General features: G+C 50.2%; 1 protein-coding gene across 1 annotated transcript; it reads right to left on the reverse strand.

Moving 5' to 3' along the window:
- Positions 1–459: 459 nt before the first annotated feature.
- Positions 460–9521, reverse strand: DLL1 (delta like canonical Notch ligand 1). Its single transcript, XM_042025184.1, has 11 exons — positions 8510–9521; positions 7993–8304; positions 7728–7788; positions 7229–7486; positions 4720–4780; positions 4111–4241; positions 3796–3965; positions 3441–3657; positions 1647–2439; positions 1421–1535; positions 460–1068 (listed from the first exon to the last, which is right to left on the reverse strand). The coding sequence occupies exons 1-11, from the start codon at positions 8567–8569 to the stop codon at positions 1063–1065; spliced, it is 2184 nt and encodes a 727-aa protein (XP_041881118.1). The 5' UTR covers positions 8570–9521; the 3' UTR covers positions 460–1062.
- Positions 9522–12748: the final 3227 nt, after the last annotated feature.

Here is a 12748-nt window from a genome sequence, read left to right on the forward strand (position 1 = left end):
AGGAGTTGAGTCATGGCAAACCCCATGTCTGGATTGCAATGGAGTGCACTCAATGCTTGCTCTTCCTCAGGAAGTGACTCCATGTGTGTTTATATAAACACACAGCCCAACATGATCGGGCAAATATTACTCAAGGTTTTGCCATTTGCCTTTGGGGTAAGACTGAGCACAAGCATGGGGTCAACAGGTCAGAAGGTTAGGAGGGGAAAGATGGAGAGTCTACACACAACAAGTTGTTCCCCAGTCTTTGTAATAAGTGTCAGTCCTACTCAATGCACCCATGAGTCCACAGAAGCCTGTCGGATGCCTGGTTGCAGAGTTCAGTCAGTTCATCATCAGATGTGGAATAAACATAGCACTCTGGTTATCATTAATAATATTTATTTTGGAAAAATATTTTAAAAATGAATTTCTTCATTAACAAAACGGTAAAAAAAATCAAATAACATTTGCACAATATTCCATAAATACATTTATATACAAAAAAATATAGTCACATAGACCCGAAGTGCCTTTGTACATATTTACCAAAAAATTTAAATTATAAAAAAATGAACATCACAAAATACTCAAGCTTTACAATTATCATGAAAATATTTTTACAGATTCAAAAAAATAACACACTTTTTCTCACCTAGTAAAAACACATTTTAGTATCAAAAAAGACAATAAAGGCAGTGTTTGTGTCTCTAATTCAAGAAAAGACTGGCTCATAATAATCCAAAATATACACTTCAGGCAGTGCATGCTTCTTATGTAGTAATTAAGTCCATTCATTTAAATATATATAGAAAAGCAACTGACCATAGTGCAATGATAAAATTCATAAAAGGCAGTGCAACAGTAATCCTTGAACACAGACCCTTGCCTGGTGTCCATCTTGTTTCTTTATTTTGCAGTCACTTTGCTAACTTCAGTAGAGAACCAGCTCAAGCCTGAATTTAGTTTCTCAGCAGCAGTCAGTGAAGGAATCTATCTCCCATTCCTCTTTCAGCAGCATTCATCGGGGCACGTCTCCTCTGAAATTGTTCTGAACAACCACCTTGCCATATCACCTCTGGTTTACACCTGGTAAGAGAAAACACAAGCAGAGATCAGGAGAGGTTAATGAAACACACGAAGAGGGCTGTAAGGCTGGAGAGGGTCAGGACTCTGCATGAAGCCCACCAAGGGGTGAGTCAGCACACCTCAACAACACTACCATTGTACCCTAGTTTACAAGACTTGTCAAACCCACAACATCCTCAGCATCAAGTCACTGAGCTTGTCTTTACAACATCCACAGCATCACAAACCCAAGGTGGCTAGATTTCAGCAGGTACAAACCACCATGGCATTATGGAAAGGAATTTATCTGCCCTGGCGTGTATTGGATGAGAGCTGCAGACCGACTTTTCTCTGCTGTTCCAACCCTACTAACCTCAGTTGCTATGATGCACTCGTCTTTCTCTTCTGATATGACATACACCGACTGGTACTTTGTGTCCTTTGAAGTGGAATATACTGAATCTGGTCGCTTTCTTTCAGAAGTATCACTATTGAAGGCAAAAAGAGAAAGAACAGGTCAGATGGCTGTTGCTTAATGCTATGAGATACACACTCCCCCTTCAAAGTGAAGCTTCCCCCTGCACTCAGATGTGAGATACCTCTTTAGTTGTACTGCACTTTTCTCCTCTGCCTCTGAATCATACGTTTCACACTTGGCTTCGCATTTGCTGTGCTCTTCCTTAACTGAGTCCTCATTTTTGAGTTCATGCACCAAATTGTAATCCACTGATGGGTATCTGACTTTGTAACCATTTTTATCAGAGTTATCGCTGTGAAAGTCTACTTTCTTATTTGTGTTTTTAATCTGAGTGGCACCAATGACACTTATGGAAATGTCCTTCTCGCGCTGGCAGTTTGCCAGGTTATTCATAGTCTCAGTCTCACTCCTGCAGGCATCAGGCTGATGGTGCCTCTTCTGCACTCTGAGCCTGACGCAGACGACCACAGCAGCACACCCCAGCAGCAGCATGAGGACCAGAATAATCCCAGCGCAGACAGCGATCCAGGGGAACTGGGAGTTCTGGCCTTCCGTGTACTTCTCAGTGAAGTCAACGATGACGGGTCCCTGCGGCGGCTCAGGGAGCAGAAACTGGCAGTTGAGCCCACCGTACCCCCGGGCACACTCACAGACATAGCGGTTGTTTCTTTCATGGCAGGTGGCCCCGTTGTGGCAAGGGTTGTGTTCGCATCTGCTCACTGGGGTGCTGCAGTTCTTCCCGTTGTATCCTGGGGGGCAGGTGCAGGAATAGTCATTGATGCCATCCTGGCAGGTCCCTCCATTGACACAGGGGAAGGAGGCACAGTCGTCCACATTATCATCACAGTGTCTCCCAGTGAAGCCAGCCTGGCACTGGCATATGTAGGAGTTCCCCAGATCGACGCACTGGGCTCCTGCAAGACATGAAGGGGGACGAGCTGAGTGGTGGGCAGCCAGACACAACAACCTCCCACTCACTGCTCTCGGGGCAGCTGGCACAACCAGCAGCTGAGGAAAGTTTTTTTTGAGAGGTTAGTTCAACCTTTGCCAGGTCTGATCCAACATTAAACGTACATGTTTTTAAGAAAGATTTTTGTTAAGCAGATTTACTCCTCATTCTCAATCCTATTCCTTTTCTAACATTTCACTCAGCTCAGACCAGAATACTAGTCCAGGTCAGGTTATCACCACATCTCATGTTACAGAGTTTGAGTGGCAATGAATAAGGAGGACTACAGTAAAGAAAGTCTTCACTAGTTTAATCAAAACAGGAAGATTACTGCTACCATATTACAAGTAATAATGTTTAGCACTCATGTGGCATTTGCATCCACAGACCTCTAAGACTCTTTGCAAAGGATTTGTAAGTATAATCTTCTATGCCTTCATGCATGAAGCTTCAGACCAAGTTACTTGGACACAGCCACCCCATCAGAAAAAGCAATCTGCAGCAGTGGCCCAAGCCACGCCGTTGCTTTCTTTTTCATAGGACAGATCCTCCACCAAGTCAACTATTGACATGGCAAGGACCTTTTTACAAGAGGATGTAGTGATGAGGCGAGGGGGAATGGCTTTAAACTGAAAGAGAGCGGGTTTAGATTAGATATTATGAAAAACTTCTTTACTGTGAGGGAACAAGTTGCACAGAGAGGTAGGGGATGTCCCACCCCTGGCAGTGTTCAAGGCCAGGTTGGATGGGGCTTTGAACAACCTGGTCTAGTGAAAGGTGTCCTTGCCCGTGGCAGGGGTTTGGAACTAGATGACCTTTAAGGTCCCTTCCAACCCAGACCATTCTATGATTCTATGATTGACCAGTGTGCCTTGATCAGTGTGCCTTGTTATGAACTCCAGACCAGAAGCCAAAGTAAGTGTATGGTCTCCTTTCAGAAGACCACTGTAGCATGTTTGGCCTTACCATTAGCACAAGGGCTGGAACTGCAGTAATCGATTTTCTTCTCACAGTTGAACCCAGAATAACCCAGTGGGCAGCGGCAGCTGTAACCCCCATCAGGGTTGTCGGTGCATCGCCCACCATTGAAGCATGGTCCATCAGCACAAGTCATTGCGCTCAGCTCACAGTTTTTCCCATAGAAGCCTGGGGGGCAGGTACAGGAATAGCTGTTCTCAAGATCCTGAGGAGAAGAAATGAGAAATTACCAAAATATTTGTCTAAACTTGCTCTGAAATCCAAAAAGGGATTTTGAAAATTAGTAAAACTGACATTAACTCCTCCCTTGGAGTTCCAGATGATACAAACAACTCGAACTTACAGTGCAGCTTCCACCATTCTTGCATGGGTTGGCATCACATTCATTGATTTCAATCTCACAGTTGGAGCCTGTGTACCCAGGGCGGCATGAACAAGTGTAGCTCCCCTGACCAGTATTGGTGCATGTGGCACCATTCTTGCAGGGCTTGTGGTGGGTGCAGTAGTTCAGGTCTGTAAAAGATATATTTTCTGTTTATAAAGAGAGCAGCCAAGGTGCTTGCTACTTTGCAAGGCTGGGACAGGGTGGGTGAGCTGAAATGAGTTGCCTGCTTTCTGCGTTTTAAAACAGATGCTCAGGCAAGGACTGAGAACTCACCCTGGTTGCAGAAAAGACCACCCCAGCCTTCCTGGCAGTTGCACTGCCATGGCTGCTGACAGGTACCATGAAGGCAGCCTGGGTATCGGATGCATTCATCACAGTATCGCCCCTGCCAGCCCACTCTGCATCTGAAAAAAAGGATGACAACAAAGTCTCATCAGATTTAGATTTCTCACAGTTGGAAACCCTATCATAAACTCTGCAAACACACTGATGCCAGGGATCAAGTTTCCTAAAAGCCCTCAGTGATCCTTCATGTGAGAAAGTCACCAGGTCCAACTGTAGCATCAGCTTTCATCGGTCCTAGCTTTTTCTTCCACTTCCTTAGATAGACTCATGGTTCCAGATAGTTGATTTGTTTACTCTAATAACAAAGAGCCAAACCTTACACGCAGCACTGTAAACCCATTAAGCTAATATTAATGGCACTGATGTTTGACTTATAGAATAATACTTTGATCTGGCATCACCTGGATTTCTCAAATTTCCATCTACTATGAAGAAAGGCCTTTAAACCAACCCTTCAAATGTCCAATGGCTTACTTAACACCAGAGCATCGACACTGAAAGACAAAGAAGGAAGCAGGAAGGGAGTGGAAAACTTACTTGCATTCCCCAGGCTTGTCGCAAAAGCCGTGTTGTTCATCACATCCAGGCAAACAAATCGCTGTAAACAAACCAAGGAGGGAAGGACATCAGCACTGGTGCCAAAACAACTCTCTTTTACAAGTCTGATTCTGACAGCACCTTGTGGGTGGGGAGGGAGTCCCTTTTACTAGGTCGGGGCAGTTAAGCACAGCTGAATTAATCTCTGGAGTCTGCAGGAGTATTGATCTTGCCCCGTAACTGGGCACTTTACTTATCACCGGGGATGAGCATTCTTCTTAATACAGTTGCACACAGACAAAAGAGGGCTCACAATTGCTCCCTTCCCTACAGCCCCTCACCCCCCTTCCCTTCCCAGTGAGGGTCAGAAGTCCTTTTTTCCAATTCTATGCACACAGCTCCACCTCTTAATATCCCCCGAAAGTGTGTGTGCAGATAAGAGTGGACAGCTGGTGTGCAGGGTGCCAGTGCAAGACAGCTGCTCTATTGTCTATTCTCTCCCAGCAGCTGCCCCACTGCAACAATACCCCGGCCCCGGAGCCAATGGGGCCGGCGGCCGGCGACCGGGCAGCCTATCCCTGCCCACAGCTAATCTATGGCACGCGCGTGATTTCGCTGCAAAAAAACTTTTTTTTCTTATTCAAATAAATAAGTCTAAAGTTCTTCCTCCCTCCTTCCCCCCTCCGCCCTGCCCTGAAAAGGGGCGGGTGGGTGGGTGCAGCCCTGGTAAAAGAGGTAAGCGGGCCAGCAGGAGGGAGGATGAGAGAAGGGAAAAAAGGGACTTCTGCTCATTACTTCGCCTGGTTATGGAACTCATTAAGCAGGCACTGCAAAGTTTTAATTCAACAAAGCCAGCCGGAGACAATGGCATGCGAGGGGAAGGAGGGGGGAAGAAAAAGAAAGAAAGAATCGGTGCTGATAATCAGATCGCCTCCAAGTTGGAAAGAATGGAGCTGGGGGCAAGGCAATGGGAAGCAATCTGTAACTGGCAGCTCCACTCACTAACGGCAAAACATTCTTTTTGCATGCACACATAAACACATCTCCCCTGCCTAGTAGGTTTGTGTCAGTGTTATAAGCTGTTTTTTTCTGAGAGGGACAACACAGCAAAGAGTGTGCGTAATGAGTCAAGAAAGATGGACAGCCTTCTGCTTCGCTGTGGGAATAGCAGAGATGTACAGGCATTCGAAAGTGCTGACAGCCCTGAAAGAGCTCATTATCAAAATGCTTCCTTTTTCCCCACCCCTTGACACAACTGGACTAGGCACTTCTGATCATGGGAAAGGTTGTAGCTCTTATTTAAAACACTATCAAAGAAAATGCGAGCCCCTCTGCCTGCTCTTTATTGTCCAACATCGTACCATGAACTGCTAAAAGCATCCTAGCAGCCACTAACAGTGTGAATAATCAATCAGGGATCGTTTGATAGCAGCTCAGCTGAGACCACAGTGTTGGTGGCTTTAAAGAGAAACAAAAACACAACAAGAAGAAAGCTGAGAAGCTGCTTTACAGCCTGGAACTGTTTTCTTCCTGCCTGCCTGGCCCTCTGATAACTGCAGAGGAGCACTCACCCGGTACGTCATCTGCCAGCATATTTCAGATCTGTGTATTCACACAAACAGAGAATGCCATCACACGCTGCAGCAGGGGCTCTGTGTGCACATTTGGGTGTACACCACTATGTATCTACAAAGGGCGGAATCTTGTACAACCGGAAAGTATCTGACATCCTGGACTATCCTGCCTGTGATCTGCTTACTGTCCCAGCTTTTCCTGCTGTATCAACACACTACATTCCTCAAAAACTTCAAGCTCAGGGGTATGTTTCATGTCCCTCACTACTTTATTAGTACCAATGATCATGGCAATGGCACAGAAGGGAGCTGGGGAAGAAGTTGAACGTTCTTGTGGCCCCATGTGCAGCAATTTCTGTTAGTGGCAGCATATGAGTACCCCAAAAGATAAATGTACAGTCTAGAAGCCACAGAGAATGTCCTGGACTTCCTGATATTTTTCTCAATACAAGGTCACAGAAGATGAGACCGTAGCAAGCCTACCAATAAGCCTGTCACATGGATGTTGCCAAAACCCAGCTCCCTCCCCTGAAGCTGTGTACCCTGTAAATGATGATATCAAAGTTGTGTGGTTGGAGGGGTGGATAGGTGTAAAAAGTAGTCCTGATATATTTTAATAAATCCTCAAACAACTGCTGAACATTTTGCTACCAGACTTGATGGTCTAAAGTAAACAAGCAAGAGTGTAGTGTTGGCACTGACATTTTGTTGGTTTGAGAAGGGGCTGTCTGCATTAACTTTCTGTGGCAATGCTGAGGATCTCCCATCTCTCACACTGGTAAGGCTTGGGCACAGAACCAGACATCCACGCACGATTGCTTGGTTCTCTCTCCCCATGAGGCCTGATGTCAGAGAAACACCCCTCCACCAACCCCAAGAGCTCAGGAGACACTGCTGCAACAGGCACCCAAGGAGACAAGGAGGTGGATACTCACGCTCAGTGCAGTACTGGCCTTTCCAGCCCGGGATGCAGACTTTCTCTCCACGCTCCCCACAGGTGAAGTGGCCAAAGGCATCATCCCGGGGACGGCAGAAGACAGAGCAGCCTTCTCCATAGTAGTGCTCGTCGCACACGAAGCGATAGGAGTACTTGAGGTCAGTGCGGCCGCTGCTGTGCAGGTCCTGGGACCACTCTTCACCCACTGCCAAGTGTCTCTGGGTGGCCAGGCGGCTGATGAGGCGCTCAGGGTTTTCTGTGTGAAAGTGGAGAGGAGAAGAGTGATTAGAGAGCCCAAAGCAGGCAGGGCATAGGGGGGGTCTCTGGTGGGAGGGGAACTGCAGAGGCAGGATGACATGGCTGCATGCCAACAGGTTGGCCTCTCTTGCCACGGGTCTACCATAGAGGAGAATGTGCTGCACACTGCGGAGAAAGGGGCCAAGCAGAGCTGCAAGGCTGCGATTATTATGGGGAAAAGTGTGTTTCAGAACACTTACCTGTGGTGAGGTCGTCAGGTGAGTCCGTATGCAGCGCCTCAATGATGAGCGAGAAGGTGCCCTGTGGAAAGAAGGAGCAGAGACAACCCACCAGGAGAGCATGAGAGCAGGTAAGGCCCAAGGGGCAGAGCCACCAGTCCCCAGAAATCGTTATCCCCCTCCCATCTTGACACTTCAAGGAGATTGGATGCCTCTTGGAAAGGCACGGGACGGGACGGGACGGGATGGATATGTGCCGCCCCCTCCAGCATCGCCCCCCACTTACGGGCCAGGTGAAGCCGAAGGGAAAGCGGATGGGATTGCTGAAGGCGGGGTCGGCACCGCCCGCGCCGTCGGGGACGCTGAAGGAGTTGGCGCCGAGGACGGGGGTGATGGCGCTGCCGTAGGTGCAGGGCGGCTCGGGGGACACGCTGGCCTGGTAGTGCTTGAGGCAGACGCGGAAGAAGGTCTTGCAGTCGCACTGCTGGAGCCCGCCGGCGCCGGGGCCGCCCCCGCGGCAGCAGTTGCGGTTGCTGAGCAGCCCCTTCTTATTGACAAACTCCTGCAGCTTCAGCTCGAAGACCCCGGAGGAGCCGACCTGCGGGGCGGGGACAGAGGCCGTCAGCCCGCCGAGTAGCCCGCTCCCCAGCCCTACTCCGACCCCGACCCCGGCGGCACTGGCACCCCCTCCCCGGTCCTCAGCTGCAACAGGCAGCGACAGTCCCTGGCATCCCCCGCGGAACTCCCCGGTGCAGGGACCCCCCGGTGCAGGCATTCCTGTCCCCCACCCCGCGGGCACTTACCTGGCAGCGGCTCAGCAGCACCGAGAGGACGGCGAGCGTCAGCAGGAACCGACCTCCCATTTTGGAGGTGCAGCTCTGGTGCCCTCGCTTTCCTCTCCCTTATCTTCTCGTCAGAGGGAAAAGGGGAAAGTGTCTCTCGGGGTAAGGGAAAAAACACAGCGGCCAAAGCCGCTCGTCCCAGCAGAGCTGGAAGAGTTAGTGTCACGGTCTCCCTCTTTCAGGAGTGTCTCTGACTTTTTTTTTCTCCTTTTGTCGATACCTCTAGATGTAGCCTGTCAGCAACTGGCAGCTCTTTCGGATGGCAAAAGAAAAAGAGAGGGGAAAAGGACGGGAGAAAAAAAAATGTAAATATTTATCTGTTAAACTCTTTTTCTTTCGCAATCCACGATGCTCCTCCTTTTCTCCAGGAAGAAAAAATAAAAATAATAAAATAAAAGCAACTTAATTCCCAACAGAGGCAGAGAAAAGGCTTCCCAAGGAAGATTAAAAATTGGTGATCTGGAAATCCCTGCAGAGGCAGCGGCGGAGGCAGCGGCGATAATTCCCGGTGCGGTGCGATTCGGGAGCGGCTCTGCGCTGCTGCGCTCGCCCTGCGCACGTCGGGGCTGGTGGGTGTCAAACAGCAGCGGTGGCGGGCAGGTCACGTCGGAGCCTTGATCCCCGTTTTTCTTTTTTTTTCTCTTTTCCTTTTTTTTTTTTTTTTTTTCAAAGGAAGCGAAGCTCTCTTTCCTTGTTGTGGGTTTACTTTTGTTTTTAGAGGAATTCCAGCCAACAAAAATAAGCTCGTGTCTCAACAGCAGCGAACAGAGCGTGTCCGGGTGTGCTCCTACGGGGGAGGGGGTGCCTGCTCTGCTCTGCGCCGCGCCGCGCCGCGGCTCGGCTCGGCTCGGCGGCTCTCTCCGAGGGTGAAGCGCTAAGGATCTGCCTCTCCTAGGGCGCCTGCCGCCCTTATATCCCGCCGGCCGACTGCATGCTTAATGAGATGCAAATGAGCAGCCCCCCAATCTGGCTAGAGCTGTCACAAAGGAGCCACTTTTCCAAACCCTCCTCTCAATGGATCGCCAAATGGTCAGTGAGCTGTAAAATGTGCAACCCTCCTCCCCCTCCCCTTCGCGCTCACAAAACGTGTTCATTTACATTCCTGCAAATTTGGTAACCGCAAGAATCCCCCTTCTGCTCCGGGGAGAGGGTAACACCCCCTGTGCACCGGGAAGAGGCAGTGCAACACGCTCCGGCCAGAGAGCAGCCCCGGGGACGGCGGGCTGTAATTGCCTCTTGGAACGTGCAGAGCAGCCGCCGTGACCCCAAAAAGTGACTCGGTGATCGTGACCACTCCAAGGGGCATCTCCGGCGTTAAAGGGACGAGGGAGGTGGGAGCCAGCGAGCCACAACGATGGGAGTCCCATCCCATGAAACTCACACTGCATTTACCCTGCCATAACCGGGGTAATTGGGGAGGGGGGAAACGAATGTGAACGAAGTGACCCGGGGCTCGCTCTTCCCTTTTGGCTCCTCTGACGGCGTGCGTCCCGCCGGCGGAGGCACGGGGGATCCCCGGGGTCCGGCGGCGAGGGAGCGCCCGGGCGGGTTCGTGGCAGGGACTCGTGGAGGGGACCCGTTTGCGGGGCTCCGCGGGTCCCGTCCCCGCCACCACCGCTGCCGGAGAGAGCCACTCGCTGCGCCCGGGTCCCGCACCCCTCTATGATTATTACCATCATCACCAGCAACCTCTCCCTCTCTCTCCCTCTCTCTCTCTCCCTCTCTCTTTTTTCCTCCTTCAGCTTAGTAAAAAGTGAGTTTGGTGTGTGTCGTTCGCGTGGCTGTCATTAAGGCCGTTTGTTATTGTGTGAGGGCTGAATCAGTTAGCTCTTTGTGCTCTCAGCTGTATGGTAATGTAGACAGCACCTGCTCCCTGCACAATGCGAGGGAGAGAAAGAGCTCCCCTCGGCGCACGCTACTGCCTCTACAACAATGTCCGCACATTTTTTAAAGAAATCCCTTCCAGCACTTCCCCCCTCCGCAACACACACACACACATACGCACAAAATAAACTAACCCAAATTTACACCAATCATCACCTTTATAATTTTTTTACATATCCATCAGACAGTACAACTTTTGTTTTGATCTTTAAAACATGGAAAGGAGTTTACCGGTGCGGTGAAAAAGGGATAGAGGCTATTACCATTTGAGCAGTTTCTTAATGATGGATGGAAGCAGGGGATAAAAGTTGGAGGGCGACTCTGGCATGTCACTCGAAGCAGGGTTTTCCACTTTGTTTAGGCCCTCTGTTTAAACACCTTTGGTAGGCGCAGGCGGATTCATTAGGATGCAAGGTGTAACTGTCTCTGTAAATGTCATTTTAATTGTAACAGATCATTTCAGCACAGATTAAGCTTGTGTGCGAAAGGAGAGGATTTGGCTACAATAACCTCACTGTAGGTATGCCGTGCTAAAAGCCTTATTATGGCGACTTTATTGGGTTGAAACGTGCATTTGCATGGCAAAATGTGACTTCCATTGAAGCAGATGTCTTGATCACAAATTATCTTACAATGCGCTAGGAAAAAAAAATCTTAAAGACTTCTTAAAGTAAAAGCATTGAGTAATACCAATTAAAAGAAAATCACTAATGAGTTCATTCAGCCCAGCTCTTCTCGACTGTTCCAGGACTGTAGCTGCCCACATTCATTTACTAGGGGTTTGTGGCACCTACCCCAAACCCAGGCCACCTAATCCAAACCTCGGAACAAGCATCCAGATCTTTGCAACCTTTTGCCACTCAACGCGTGTCCTTTACATCTAGCTGTAGTCGAACGAGCCATCTACATTCAGGTGCTCTTCTTCTCTCCTCTCTCCGCCCCTCGACGCATAAGCAAAAGTTTAAATGTACAGGAATGTTTGGGTTTGATTTTTTTTTTTTTTTTTTTTACCCCGGAGTTGCTCCGGGCAGAGAGCAGACCAGCGATCCCGCAGGCACAGTGCGGAGACGTAGGGAAGGCGGCGCAGGACGGAGGGGAGCGGAGCGGACGGCGGATCCCCGAAGGCCCGGCCGCCCGCCCCCGCCGTGCCCAGCCTCGGCAGCGGGGAGCGGGGGGGCGCATCCCGCAGCAGCGCCGGTTTTCACTGCACATTACTTTTGCCACCTAGCGTCAACATCTTTTCAAGTGGTTTGTCGCTGCTTCGCAAACTTTGCTGCGGCGTTATCCCCAGGAAAAAGAGAGAGAGGGGGAAAACATCACTTCGTATGGGGTTTACTAAGCGAGTGGGGCGGGGGGGGGCGGGGGTGAGCGGCAATATTTGCCTTGAAATTTGGGTGGTGGCCCGTCGGTGGAGGCGAGAAGTGATATATCAACGCGGATCTTTTAATCTACGAGAGATAGAAAGTTGGTCCATTAGCATCCCCTTGCTTAAAAAACTGGAAATAAAAAGTTACACGCGCGAGGGCTTTAACCTAGCGATAGGAGGAAAAAAAAAAAAAAACAAAACACCAAACCGAAAAAACTTGCCCCCAAATCCTTAACAACCCCCCTTCGGTACCGGGTATTTGTTAAATTGACGTGGCACAGATTTCTCGATTACCGCTGCTGAGCGTGACTGAAAGGCGCCGTGAGAGCCGGCAGGATCCTGCCCACGGCGCTCATTCTTCTCTGGCTTAATTTATGCCACGCGATTCTGTATTGGGGAAATCAAGCAGAAAGCTCCTTTTTCTGCTTTTTTCCCCCCTCTCCCTCTCTCTTTCAGATGCTGGACTAACGGGGAGACTGTTTAACTTAAGTGTTTCTATAGGAGGCTGTTGTAGTTTAACTCCTGCCCACCAGTAGCTGAGGCGAACAAAGGAGGGACTCGAGGTCTAACTATTCATCCATTCTCTGCACTTTAATTTTCATTGATTTCGAAGACAAGGGGAGCCCTTAGGGATTCTCGCTGAAGGGGGATGACACGCCTTTAGACGCGATCAGCCCCCCAGCCAGCCATCTGCTCCCAACCAAATGGCGCTTTTTCGCTCCCAACCGCGTGTCTCCGCACCGCGCTCGCCCGCCGCCCCCCGCCGCCCCCCGCCGCCCCCGCGCTGTTTGCCGTGCCCGCGCACCGCCACCGGCCCCCGCTGCCGGGCACGGACGGGCGGCCGGTCCCGTCCCGTCCCGTCCCGTCCGACGCCCTGCGCGGCCGCACCCGCCCCGCCGGGGTGAGCCGGCGGCGGGACCCCCCGGGGGCGGGCGCGGGGCTCGGGACCC

Source organism: Corvus kubaryi, unplaced genomic scaffold, assembly GCF_017639235.1.
Source record: "Corvus kubaryi isolate FWS band 111438036 unplaced genomic scaffold, C.kubaryi_AGA036_p1.0 37266, whole genome shotgun sequence".
Lineage (NCBI taxonomy): Eukaryota > Metazoa > Chordata > Aves > Passeriformes > Corvidae > Corvus > Corvus kubaryi.

Bases quoted from the DNA above. Each gene is read 5' to 3' on its own strand.
- DLL1 (XM_042025184.1), bottom strand. From the start codon at position 8,569: ATGGGAGGTCGGTTCCTGCTGACGCTCGCCGTCCTCTCGGTGCTGCTG. The intron at 4,781-7,228 runs GTGAGTATCCAC...GTTTGTTTACAG, and splicing joins AGGCCAGTACTGCACTGAGC to CGATTTGTTTGCCTGGATGT. The intron at 2,440-3,440 runs GTAAGGCCAAAC...CATGTCTTGCAG, and splicing joins TTCCAGCCCTTGTGCTAATG to GAGCCCAGTGCGTCGATCTG.